The 13,963-nt window shown below is 35.2% G+C and overlaps 1 protein-coding gene across 1 annotated transcript in view; it reads right to left on the bottom strand.

The window, feature by feature from the left end:
* Window positions 1-466: 466 nt before the first annotated feature.
* The window catches only part of ZPLD1 (zona pellucida like domain containing 1), a gene marked incomplete at its 3' end in the record, with an annotated part of 57,838 nt that continues 44,341 nt past the window's right edge, over window positions 467-13,963 (bottom strand). Inside the window, exons 8-11 of the mRNA XM_081302042.1 lie at window positions 8,165-8,336; window positions 6,976-7,084; window positions 1,026-1,055; window positions 467-642 (exon numbers count right to left, since the gene is read on the bottom strand). Of these exons, the coding sequence (XP_081158168.1) occupies window positions 467-642; window positions 1,026-1,055; window positions 6,976-7,084; window positions 8,165-8,336 (487 nt within the window). The remainder of the gene's footprint in view (window positions 643-1,025; window positions 1,056-6,975; window positions 7,085-8,164; window positions 8,337-13,963) is intronic.

The following is a 13,963-nucleotide window of genomic DNA, read 5'->3' as shown; positions in this document are numbered from 1 at the left end:
AATATATACCCCCAAGCTGGAATTATGTGAAATAAAACCAAAAAACCTGTCATTTTTAGGATCAAATATGCAAATCTAATATCATTGCATTGGGCTTTAATGTGCAGAGGGAAAAATGGAATATATTTTATTTTTTTCTATACCTACATTTCATTCTTAAAGCAACAACCAAAAGAAAATTGAAATGAAATGAAATATGACTGATACTGTGAGATTTAAGTTTTGAATATTTAAAAATTATTGTCATTATTTCCATTGGTGCCATAAAAATAGGGTTGACCATGTTTATAAGTGACAATAGAAATATAATAAAAATTATTTCACTATCATCATGCTGGTAAGCTACACTATGTAATCTATCACATCTACAAATATCAAGTGCTGGCTGTCATTCAACTCAGAAGAACACTGACTGCAGACACACACCATAGTCAGTGAAGCTTTCCCAGAGTTGCACCTGTCATGTTTACTCAAAGACTGGGTTTCTTATGCCATTCAACACCAAACTGGTGGGTCCCTTTCTGTGTAGAAGGGTCAGTGAGCACAGGAGAAGGGAAAAACTCATGACTCCCAGAATGACGATTCCTGATATCAGCGCACTGGTGACGGTGTTCAGCTGGAAGGGAGGCACATCCCGGGAGCCTGCAAGTAACAACAAACAGTTGCAGAGGCCCCATATCATCTATCTCACGTTCCCTCAATCCATACCTGCAAAACATCTGCCACCAACATCTTGTACAATAATAGCAGGACACTAGATTATGCTCTAATCTATTTGGCTATAATTCAACCCAATTCCCAAAGAATTGCATGGGTTAGAGGCTGGTATCACAATCAAGAACACCCCCCAAAACTGTAAAATGCTATTAAAATTGACCAGCAGATCCCATATGAGTTCAAAACTCCTCAGTCAACTGTCATGTAAAACTAAAGCTCATTACATTTAGTAGCTTACAGTTTTGTAACTTTGCACAAAAAAATTAAAACATAGCCCTTTTGTTTATAATACATGGTAATTATCTTACCAAGCTGTGAATTGTTGGTTGGAGTCTCATCTGAGGGGGGGAAAAAGGGAAAGAGAAGTGACAAAGTCTCTTTGAATATTTACTTTTGTTAATTCTGACTCCATAAAAACTTTTTACCTACATCTCCCTTGACCTCCACTCACAGGCTGCGCCAGAAAGGTACGAATGAAAGCCCTCCTTAAACCATTCTGCAGTTCCATTTCCTGTTCCAAATGTTTTACATTTCATCATCAGTCTATTCCCTGAGCCCATAGCCTGCCATTGCCCTTCGTACACAAATATAATCGCAAAATATATTGTGTTGTATTCTTTCCTGCCAACTTTGTTTCATCATTATCTTTCCACTCAGGTTAGTGGGGGCAGTAACTGTTAACAGCTATTACATTTTTTATGGCCCTATAACCTGCCATTTGTTATTCTGTTATAGGGAAATATTCATTATTTAGTGTCACTCTGTTTTAAGTATTGCCAATTTGCCCAACATTATCTGCAAAAACATCATTTTAAGTTCCAAGAATATATATTCACACTTAATAACTAAATGAAAGGAAAACATGACTCCTGAGCTCAAGTTGTAGTTTTATTTGCATCTAATAAGTACAAGATTGAAGTTGTTGATTTTTCATTTTTCCTTGGCAAACATAATAATAGATGCAATGAACACTTTCTTTTGGTTTCTTGATATTTATAGTCCAATTTGTAATCATTTTGTTATTAACCCTTGAGCTTATATAACCAGTTAATTTCATATTTGTGTTAACATGTGGGTGTATATGTGTCTGTGTGTGTTATTTGAACCACAAAATGTGTGCAGCTGATTGTTTATTTCTGAAGTATAAATATTATCACAATTAATGCATGTGTAATGCCACACATTTTATAAAATGCTACTTCACATGTCATCACAGTTAATCCTCATGATAGCCATATGGCTTAGATGGTATTGCTATCCCCATTTTACAGATGAAGAGATTTCCATCTGTCACAGTGTCTATGGCAAAGCAAACATATGTTAAGTTAAAGCTTCATTTTAGTCCTTTTTAAAAAATAATGTAAATTGGCCAAGTGTAGAAAATATCTTTGATTATGGAAATCAACACCTCAAGCTATAAACTCCAGGATTAGTATTTGAAGTAATTAATGGGATAACCTGGTGAGATATTTATAAAACTACAATGCAGTTTCTTTTCAGATACATGAATCTTGGCAGAAATGATAGTTCTGCTGTCTGATCTTGAAGCACAGTGTACAAAATTAATATGGCACTCATTCATAGGATATTTTAGAATGCTACACTGCTTTGCAATAGGACAAAATAGAAAAATAACACATATATTCATTATAAGACACCCTCAGGAAGGTCTTAACCTCCAACCAACACTACTTAATAGAGACCTTTCTTCTCATGGAAATATATGGAATGAATGAACTATGATCAATTCATCCAACAAATTTATATGTTCTTTTCACAAGATAAGCTGCTTCACTTGAACAGGAGAGACTATATAATGTCCCAAATTTCTGTTTTAAAAGTTTTCTTCTTTTTTTTAAAATAAATCTCACTTAATTATTTTTAAAATGTTGTTATTAAAGAATAGAAAGCACCTCTCTACTAAGAGTCTCAAATAAGAAAAAAGTATTTTGGACAGGGTCCCCTAATGTTTTCTACATCCTGAGGTTAATACTAGTCAGACTGTCTCCTCTACTCCACAAATTACTGTCAACATCTATAGGAACAATAGCCTAGATGTCACCCACGAGGACTATGCTTTGGACAAAATCTTCCTGTGTGCTGGGACAGGTCAAATGAGCACACTGGCTTCAGGTTTCACAAGTGAAAAACTAAAAGCATCCAACCACTGGCAGATGGTCAAAATCAAATAATGTAGTATTAGAATACAGTTTGAAATTGTATTCGGACACAGGGAATTGTTACATCTGGTTGCTGTTTCAGACATTCTCGAATGTTTTCATCATCATAATAAGAGACATGTCCAGCCCAGAAAGGGTAGGTAGACATTGCCTAGGAGCCTCTTGTCACCACACTCTTCAGTTTTCTCTCATACCTACTTGGTCTTGCCAAGTGCATATATGCTAAAAGGAGCACAGGAAGGCTTCTGGAATTAGAACAGATGGGAATACTAAGCTTGATAAACTCTTCAAAGAATACTATCTGAGGATTCACAGGAGAAAAGCAATCGCAGCAATGCCATAGTTGTTGGAAAGCCAGATATGGCAAAGTGTCATTCTCTGCTCTCATATAAAAAGTTAAGATAAATGAAAAATACAATAAATATCACTCCCTTCTTATCTCTAGCAAACTATTTGTTTTAAATCTTTTAATTACCTATGTAGTAAAATGAACCATCTATTTTAAGTAAAAAATCCCTGAACTTATGCTCATATAAATTTTATTTATTTGTTTATCTATCTATTTATTTATTTATCTATGTGAGTGTGTGTGTGTGTGTGTGTGTGTGTGTGTGTGTATGGATGTGTGTGTGTGTGTGTGTGTGTGTGTTAAGGGGGATGAAACCTGGGGGTACTCTACCACTTAGTTACATTTCCCAGACCTTTTATTTTTTTTTTTAATTTTGACAGTCTTGCTAAATTGCCCAGGCTGGCCTCAAACTTGGATCTTCTTGCATCAACTTTCACATTGCTGGGATTACAGGCATGGGCCATCACACCTGGCTTCATATGAATTATTAATTACCCATAAAATTCAATGATACCAGTTCTACAAGAATTTGGTTTGGACTTCTCCACAGGGATGTATGTTGAAAAATAATTAGGTATTATTGTTTCTGAATGTTTATATCAGAATTGTACTCAGTAGGCATTTTTTATACTAAATCTGTTTGTTTTAATATTTTGGAATTTAAATAAGAACACTACAGAAATTTTTGCATTTTTAAAAATGTGAATTTTTCTTAATAAACTAAAAAGAGTATTAACACTGTTGGGTAAAAATAACCAAAGTAGATTTGATTGCATTAAAAAAAACAGAACAGGAGTTCTAAGGCTTAACAACTTAGAAAACTTGACCTCAGTCAGTATCTAGGGAAAAGGCGTGGTTCAATGAGTAAATAGAGCAAAACTTTTAAGTATTAGAGAGATTTGAAGAGAGCAAATCAAGCCTGAAATTGGACTTGTCCATGTGAAATTGGCCATAGGACCTGGAGAGATAAATTCTAGCTGATTTAAGCTAAAAATACAGTGAGAGAAAGCAAAGAGGGTAACCGTGGTCATTAAATGAACATCAAGTTTACACAGGATTTGCCTGTGGATGGACATTCTGAATTCTATGTTCTTATGCAAATTAGAAAAAAAGAACTGAATGGATATTATTCAGTCCATAATTGTATCCAATTATATCCACAGATTTACAATATAAACACTGTTGTGTATGGACCTCTGAGCAGTGAATCCACAGTGATCATCAAAAGTGAAGAGCATCTGTTTCAGTCAGCTTAGTTGCTGTGACCAAAATAACTAATAAAAACAAGTAAAAGGAGGAAAATTTATTTGAGGCATGGTTTCAGAGGTCTCAGGCCATAGATGGCCAACTACACTGCTCTGGGCCCAAGATGAGGTAGCACATCATGATGGACAGGCATGGAGGAAAGGCCCTGGCCTCATTCACAGGAGCCAGGAAAACAGAGAGCAAGAGGGGTAATGGGACCACCAGGACAATGAACCAACCTTTCCAAGGCACACCTCCAGTGACCCACTCCCTCCAGCCACTCCCCATCTGCCTACAGTTACCACCAAGTCCATTCATTCAGATTATGATGGACTATGATGTGAGGTTACAGCTCTCACAATCCAATAATTTCATTTGCAAATATTCCTGCACTAACACATGAGCTCTTGGGGGACACCTCATTCAAATCATAACACCAATATACTGTTATTTATCAAAATAATAAAAAATAAATCCAAGGAGACTGAAGGAAGACACAAGGGGATCCAGAAGGCTTTAACATGATCCTTTGGGTGCTTTGCCAGTGGAAAAAACTGAGGGGACTCAGAGGTAACAGTAGTGTGTTGGTGAACAGGTGACAATCTTGTGGTGGAGACAGGTGAGAAGCTGGAAAGCAAGAAATACAAGCAGGATGTTGGAGGAATCGTGCTAGGTCTTTGAGGTTTTAGCATAGCTGTTCTGGCAGGTGGACACAAGACAAGTGAACTCTACAAAACAGGATGGTGGGTTAGCTATGCTGGAATTAAAGATTTCTACTCAATAAACTTTATGGGATTTGGGAGTCTTCTAAGAATTATCTTATACTAACAAATTATTCAAATTTTGTAACACTTAAATTTGTTCCAGATAAGAAGCTAGCAAGAGGAAAAGCCATCTATTCAAGCTGGACAGAAAACATGTCGCTTTCAAGGTTCTTTTCTCATTAGCAAATTGACTCTAGTTATGCTCCACATCAATATAAATATTCTTTATTTTGCCTGCCTCAAAGCATTCCTAATTATTGGAAATAAGAACTGAGTTTTCATTCAATGTAGTTTTATGAACAATTTCTTACAGCTAGATAGAGATAAGAATTGGGTCTTTAACAAACCCCAAAACAGTCATTTTCAAGCCATTCAAAGCATACACCAAACCCTCAGAGAGAAGGGACTAAGTTCAAAATTTCAAATTTAATATACTTCTGCATTATTTAAAGGCTTATTAGTTTCTTTTTAAATAAGGTTATGTCTACACAAACACAGTGAAGTGAATAATTAAAGAAACTGCCTGAGCTTTTTTAGGCCAAATCCACTTCTTTCTTAATTATTTGCCGATTGGGGGAAAACTTTCTTTTTACTGTGAGGTGGGCAGCATAAGGGAAAAGGAAAAGAAAATCTCACTGAAACAGCATCAGTCGTACATCAAATATAAAATGGAGAACACATTAACAGTATATAATCTGAACCAGAATTAGTCCATTTTTAGACAAATTTGGAACCACTGAAGTAGAATGAATCTTGATGCCTACTTTTTATTATTTGCCCAGAGAAAGGAAGTAAAATTCTAAGACACATGGGGTGGGCGGGGGGGGGGTGCAGAGCTAGAATCAGAACCAGTTTTTTCAACTTCAGTGTTGTTTGCATACATCTATTTTATCCAAACTATCTGGCTGTGGCTGGTTTCACACTGACTTAAATCTATATGCCTTTGCTGAAAGTGTAAGGATATGTGTGAGTACACATATGTGCAAATATCTATACACATGAGGATATATGCTGCATACAAGAGTTGTGCCCTCTCCCTCAGAGAAACTCATGAGAATAGATGAGTGCACTGGGTGAGGTATATCATATATGGGATCCTGCAGGGAAACAGACAGAACTCAAGCTGGGCAATATAAGGAATGTTTAATAGGACTGTTTACAAAGATACAGAGCAGACACAGAGAAAGTCAAGTTCCCTGGAGTGTGAGTCAAGGGAAGGGTTTGCAAAACCCAGAGGGAGCAATTTTGTAGAAGAAGTGACCTAACAGAATCAGTGTGGACTTCACATTTCTAGGCCCACCCACCTGCTGACAGCTCTTCTAGAACCCCAACCAGAAACCAGATGGTAAGGGGCCAGTGGGTGCAGTCCACGTAGGTGAGGTCATGGATCACGCAGGACAGGGTGGGTAGGACAGATTCAGAGGGAGAGGGATGAGAGGGGAGGAAGAGGGAGAGGGATGAGAGGGGAGGAAGAGGGAGAGGGAAAGAGAGAGGGAGAGAATGAATATGAAGGGAAAAACTTAGGGAGGACAATATTGTCCTTTGTGTGAAAGCTGAGTAAACAGGAAACTACTGTGAAATTAAAGCTGCTTAGCAGTTTATCTTGTCTCCCAGTTAATTAGTGCTGTTTAGGAACCACTTTGAGTTCTCCTTAGAAGCCAAGTACAGAGCCATTTTAGAATGGGTCTATTACTACATAGGAAAGGAAGTGCTCTCCTACCACTCCGGGTAATGATGGGACCGGCGGAGAGGACTGCATTGCCTGAAGTGCTCTGGGGGCTCCAGGTTGTCTTCCTCCCAGCATCTCTCCTTTCTCTGTGGCCACAAATCTGAGGTGTTAATGAAAACAAATGAAAGGAAGTAAAATGAATTTCCACACTAGCACAAAATTGTTTCTTAATGGCCATTTGGAAAGCAGATTCTTTTGGAAGAGATACCACATGTTTAATTTTATTCATTTCCTTCTGTGCATTTATTTAATTACTTTGTATATAACTGCTACAGTGTTTCTTATCCTGGCTTGGGCCACATTTCTGATTTCCTTCCCCAGCAATTGTACGCTGCCTCATTAATTTACATAGCTCAATGGCTCTCCTGAAGAAAAGAGCTGTGTTTATCAAACTTTTTAACTTTTATCTCTCTCAAGCCTTTAATAAATTCTTCCCTAAAATCTTGGTCAGCACAGACCCAAGGTAATGCAGACTCTCCATTTACCTCCATCCGATACAATTAGGTGAGACCAAAGAGATAAATGTGCATAAAGAAATAGCTTCCTATTTATGCATGAACTGAGCATAAATATAAACATATTAAAGTTACTTTGAATTTAAAAAAATTACCTGCATTTTTCTCCCCAATATTGCTTTAACCCTAGGGGGCCTATCAGAAGAGAATTTTAGATTTTTTTTTAACTCACTTGCAACTGGATCTATATTTTAATGGTGGCTTGCCCTGTTTTAGTGTGTGTGGCTTTGGTATGGAGCCTCCTTTCCTATGGAGGGTCTCTGACTTTGCCTCTCTGGGGTTCATCCATCTTCAGAGTCATATCTGGGGCTCATCTCCTCCACCAGACCTTCTAATCTTGTCTCTCAGTCTTGTCACAATGGTGAGTACTGCCTCTTACTGAGACCCATATTTGTCTGCTTTCTTGCTTTTTCTATCTCATGGTCCTAAAAGATAAGCTAAGTGAATTAAGATTTCATAAATGCTTTATCCCTGTATCTCCTGTATAATGTTTGGCACAAAGTAGACATTCAATAGATCTTTGCTGGATGGATGTATAAATCCTACTTCAATCCATTAGACCAAATGCATGTCCACTTGCTACACAGAGATTCAATCCTGCCACATGATAACCTTTCAGCCTAGATTAATCCAACAATTCAGAATGAAGTTGCTTCAAAACCTACTGGCATAAGAAAGGGGCAGTCATCGGCTCTGCAGAGCTTGGTAACGCAGTGCAGGAAGACAGTGGACATTTTCTGATTCTTGTGTTTCACAAATCGGAACACCTCAAAGGAAAACCGGCCACGCTGGCTTCTGCCATTTTCAATGACGGTGGTCTGAGGATCTTTGTCACAGCTATAATACAGGGAGTGTGAAAAGAGGACATCACTGGGACAAGGTACCAATCTACTGAGACTTGTAAATTAGTCTTTGTAGTATGAAAAGTACCCCAAAACATTATGCACTAACAGAACCATGCCATTTTATAGATATTTAATAAAAGCATAAGCTAATTCAATACTTGTGACAAGAGTAACCTGGATCATAAATTTAAATATACCAAATTTTAGGAAGATTATACTTCCATAACATTAAAATAACCAACTAATATAAAATGTAAATAGTGAAGTCATCCCCCCCATTTTTGCACTGCTCAAACATCCCATCATACCATATTTTTAAAAAAGCCTTACAGACGTTAACTGTTTATTTTTGCAGATTTTCAGGCTATATGAAACAGAAACACAAGAATATATTCTTATTGATTCCACCTCCTTAAACAAATGATAGTTTTTCCTTTTTAATTTAGTCCTGTACCTTAGGGCTCTTTCCATATTAATATTTAGAGAGCCAACTCATTCCTATTACACAGTTGTATACTATTCCAGCATGCACGTATGCTAGGAACTATTTAATTAGTTCCTTATTTAGGTTATTGCATTTTTAAAATAATTTTCTCTTTAAAAACAAATAATGAAAAGCCTTGAAATACATTATTTTGAACATGTGTAAAATGTTATCTATTAAATACATTTCTAAGACCATTTAAGAGATATTGCCACAGTGTCCTCTATAAATGTTGTGTCATTTTGGACTTCAGCAGCAATTTATGAAAACAATCTTAATTTCTTCAGTGCTTCATCAGCAAAGCGTATGGCTACCATTTTGGATTTCTATTTGATAGTGAAACAAAACTATCACATATAATTTTGACTTGCATTTTTCTAGATGTGAATGAGTTTTTGTGTCTTTTCATAAATATTAGAGCCATTTTGTCCCTTTACGTGAAAACTGTTTTTATCCTTTTCCCACATTCTGGTGTTGGCCACTGTATTTCTGATTCTTATACATTCTTTATGCAATAGGAAGAGTGACTGCTGACTTATTAATAAATTGAAAGTTGGTTTACTTTTTTGTTTGGCTTTACTTCAAAGTTTTAGAGGTATTTTGCATGCTTGCTTTATTCTATTATTTTAAAAACTGTATTTTGACATTTGAATTAACAATCTATTTAGAGTTCACCATGTTATATTGAGCAAAATATAGATCCGATACTATTGTTTCTCTCATGGTTATCAATTGTTGAAAGCCCTTTCAAAATTCCTTGTCTATCCCACTAATCTGTGGTACCCTCTATCAGAGACTAAATCCCTCACATGTTTTGATATCTGTTCTTTCACTGTTTTGTAGTATTTGTCTGCATGTCCATTCTTATCTAATATCACATTCCATTAATAATTCTAAAGGTGTTTCTAATCAGGACATCTGAAAAGACCACACCCTCCTCATTTTCATGTTGATCCTCCACTGGTATTTTTCTATTATATACCTGCCACTTATTCTTTGCTTCCTTGATCACATTAGCTTAGGATTCTACTTAATTTGCTTTTTCAAAGAATCTACATTTTCTTAATTTATTTCCATTTTTTATTATGTCTTAGTTATGAGTTTTCAGACTTCCAAGTGGTAAGGACATCTATTTTCTAGTATTTTTTTTTTAATTTACTACCTCTCAACATAGAAGTTATTGGTAATGTCATTAAGATCTTCTCTCTCCACACTTAATTTGAGGCCATCATAATAAGTTTCTTGAGAGGTAGATTAAATTTTATTGTGTTTCTGACTATGTCTTTCTCAATTTCCCCTAGCTTACACTTTATGAAAGTTTTGATTTCACCCAGAGCATATTTTCACTATATCAATGTAAGTTTTCTTTTAATTTAGGAAACAATTCCTGAATTATAACTAATAATAACTATTCCTGAATTACATATGACAAATTTATTACATATAATTTATTCTATTATTTTGGCTTTTTTTAGGGGGAATTCTAATTATGCACACTACACATATATGGAATTTTCTTGACCTACCTATTATTTGTATGTTTTGTAATTTAATTCATTTTATATTATCCTTGATATTTGTTCCCTTTTATTTGTATTTCTTACTTTCACCTTCTGTGCTTTATGCTGTGCATTCTACTTATCTGTGCTCCCTTGAATATTTTCTAATTGTGTCTTCTTTTCTATAATGTACTTATTTTTTCTATTTCCATCTTAGGTTATCCAAATTTCCTTTTTAGATGTTTATGATTTTACCATTTTCTGTCCTTTTACTTACCTGAGTTCTTATAATTCTATCTTAATAAGTATGATTACTTATTTATTTATTTATTTTTATTTTTTTATTTATATATGACAGCGGAATGCATTACAATTCATATTACACATATAGAGCACCATTTTTCATATATTTGGTTGTATACAAAGTATATTCACACCAATCCATGTCTTCATACATGCACTTTGGATAATGATGTCTATCACATTCCACCATAATTTCTAACTCCATGCCCATTCCCTTCCCCTATAACCTCTCTGCCCTATATAGAGATTGTCTAAACCTCTCCTGCTCCCTATCCCTATCCCACTATGAATAAGCCTCGTTATATCAAAGAAAACATTTAGCATTTGGGTTTTTTGGGATTGGCTAACTTCATTTTGCACTATCTTCTCTAATTCCATCCATTTATCTGCAAATGCCATGATTTTATTCACTTTTATTGCTGAGTAATATTCCATTGTATATATATGCCACATTTTTTTTATCCATTCATCTATTGAAGGGCATCTAAGTTGGTTCGACAGTTTAGCTATTGTGAATTGTGCTGCTATAAACATTGATGTGGCTGTGTCCCTGTAGTATGCTGTTTGTAAGTCCTTTGGGTATAGACTGAGGAGAGTGATAATTGGGTCAAATGGTGGTTCCATTCCCAATTTTCCAAGAAATCTGTATAATGCTTTCCCTATTGGCTGCACCAATTTGCAGTCCCACCACCAGTGTATGAGTGTACCTTTTTCCCCACATCCTCATCAACACTTATTATTGTTTGTATTCATAATAGCTGCCATTCTGACTGGAGTGAGATGAAATTTTAGAGTAGTTTTGATTTGCATTTCTCTAATTGCTAGCGATGATGAACACTTTTTCAAACATTTGTTGATTTTATATCATCTTCTGAGAAATGTCTGTTTAGGTCCTTGGCCCATTTATTGATTGGGTTATTTATGGTTTTCAGTGTTTAGCTTTTTGAGTTCTTTATGTACCCTAGATATTAATGCTTCATCTGATGTGTGAGGGTTAAAGATTTGCTCCCAAGATGTAGGCTATTTATCTCACAACTGTAAATCCATATGCAACAAAATGAAATTAAATCCCTACCTTTCATCATGCACAAAACTCAAATCAAAATGGACCAAGGACCTAGGAATAAAACCAGAGACTCTGCATCTAATAGAAAAAAAAAAAAAAAGTAGTCCCTAATCTCCATCATGCGGGATTAGGCCCCAACTTCCTTAATAAGACTCCTTTGGCACAAAAATTAAAATCAAGAATCAATAAATGGGATGGATTCAAACTAAAAAGTTTCTTCTCAGCAAAAGAAACAATCTGTGAGATAATTAATTTTTGATTATTTAAAAAAATGATGTAGGAATGTTAAATTCCAAATCTTATGTATTTGCTGACTGTGTTTTTGTTTGTTTCTGGTGAATTTAATTCTTTTCTGCCATTTTCAACATTTTTCTTGTATTACATTGAAATACTGTAGGAAATGGCTGTATTTGTTTAACAGTTGTATTTGAAAGATTTGGATGTCTCTGGACCTGCTATTTTCAAAGGACTCCTAAGAAAACATGGAATGGGAGTGGCCTTCCTCAGGGTTCCCCAAATTAAAGAATTATTTCACTATGAATAGATAAACTGTCCACACTGTAGAAACTGCAGAGCTGAGTTTTTCATTTCAGAGGCTCTGCCATCAGCCCTGTGTTCCCCAGGTTCAGTAATCATCCTTGCCCCCATAGGTAGGACCCTGACGTCTCAGGTGGTCCCCTTACCTTTACAAGGGCACATTTGCTGCCACTTTGTGAAATCTGCCACTTTATGAATACTGAGGTTCTAGGCACCATTTTCTCCTCATATTTACTGCTTTTTAATCAATATTAATGCAAATTTTGTAGGTTTCTTTCTTAGATTCACTAAAAATGACACTTGGGAAGTTTTGTTTGTGTGTTTTTAGAAGATTCAGGGATAAGCTACCACCATATTCATAATATTCATGCTAAATTCATACTTTTCATACCATATTCCAGATTATCAATATTTAATTATTGTAGAAACTTTGGAAACCAAATGATGCATAATTCTACCATGTATAAATAACCACTATGAACTGTTCAGTGTTTTTCCTTACAGTCTTTTCTATCATCTAAATAAAGCCTACTATATATGTAATTGCATGTGCCGATTCTTCCCCTTCCTATTTTAATACATTTAAATTTTAAGGAATTATATATTACCAAGGATAGAAGTATCAAGAAGATGAAAAGAGAAAGGGTAAATAAAGTAGGACCAACTATCTTTTTCCATTTAATAAATAACTATATGATTGTAGTACCTGTGTGAACTTTCAATTTGCTAGTTCTCCATAATTCTCTTAGCTCTTTTCTTATTGCTGAATATACAGTTCATTCCCATGTTTTACTATCTTAAATAACACTGATAGATGAGAACATCATAAATATTATAAAATATAATTCTCAATTTGTAAAATAGATCCAAACAATATGAAATCCTTTAATGCTTTTGATGCATACTAACATTTTTTTCCCAAAAATTCTTGCCCAGATCAACTCTTCCAGTAATAGGATATGTAAGAGTGTCAGTTTGACCATACCCTCTGAACATCATCTTAACCTTGATTAGGCAATAAAACATATTCTTTTGGTTTCTCATTATATTACTCCCATCATGTGTCAATAAGCTGCAATGATCTGAGCCAACTGCATTTTATAAGCATGCTTAGAAGACATTGCTTAACTCTCAAGCCTGTTCTTCTGTCAGATAAAAAATGCTGAAAGGGAACTGGAATGACTGAATGGCTTTATGATCAATGTCCTCTTTCCCCAGATGTAGATTACGTTCACTCTATCACTGTCTGTTGGGAAATGAAGTTATTGGCTCTGATAAAAAAAAAAAGGAGTGGTAGGCTATATTATATACTTTCATATTAAATACTGATAAATGAGATTAAGCATTTGGGGATCTAAATTATCCAGACCACTACTTTAATTTTGCTCTCCTTTTGACATATGATGAGATGGTCTAGCTGCAGATAAATAACACCCTCCCGTTGTCTTTCTCTTATTGCAAATAATATCCAACCATGCTTTTCCTAAGATAGTGAAATATTCCCATATCTCCTAAACATGAATAAAACATTTTGGGTGGACCTAACTTAATTAAAATTCTCATCCAACAATAGCTTTATCAGCATTTTGTGTTGAAAACTATTCTCAACTTTCATACTTATAGTTTTAAAGGACTGAGAGTCCAAAATCTAAAACTTTAAATTCAGAAGCTTAAAACAATATCCTGAAATTTGTTTGTCTGACCTAGGTTTTCCATTTCAATCATCCATA

Source organism: Spermophilus citellus, assembly GCF_964194105.1.
Source record: "Spermophilus citellus genome assembly, chromosome: 7".
Classification (NCBI taxonomy): Eukaryota; Metazoa; Chordata; class Mammalia; order Rodentia; family Sciuridae; genus Spermophilus; species Spermophilus citellus.
Note: the sequence above shows the minus strand (reverse complement) of the source record. Positions and strands in the feature narration are given on the sequence as shown.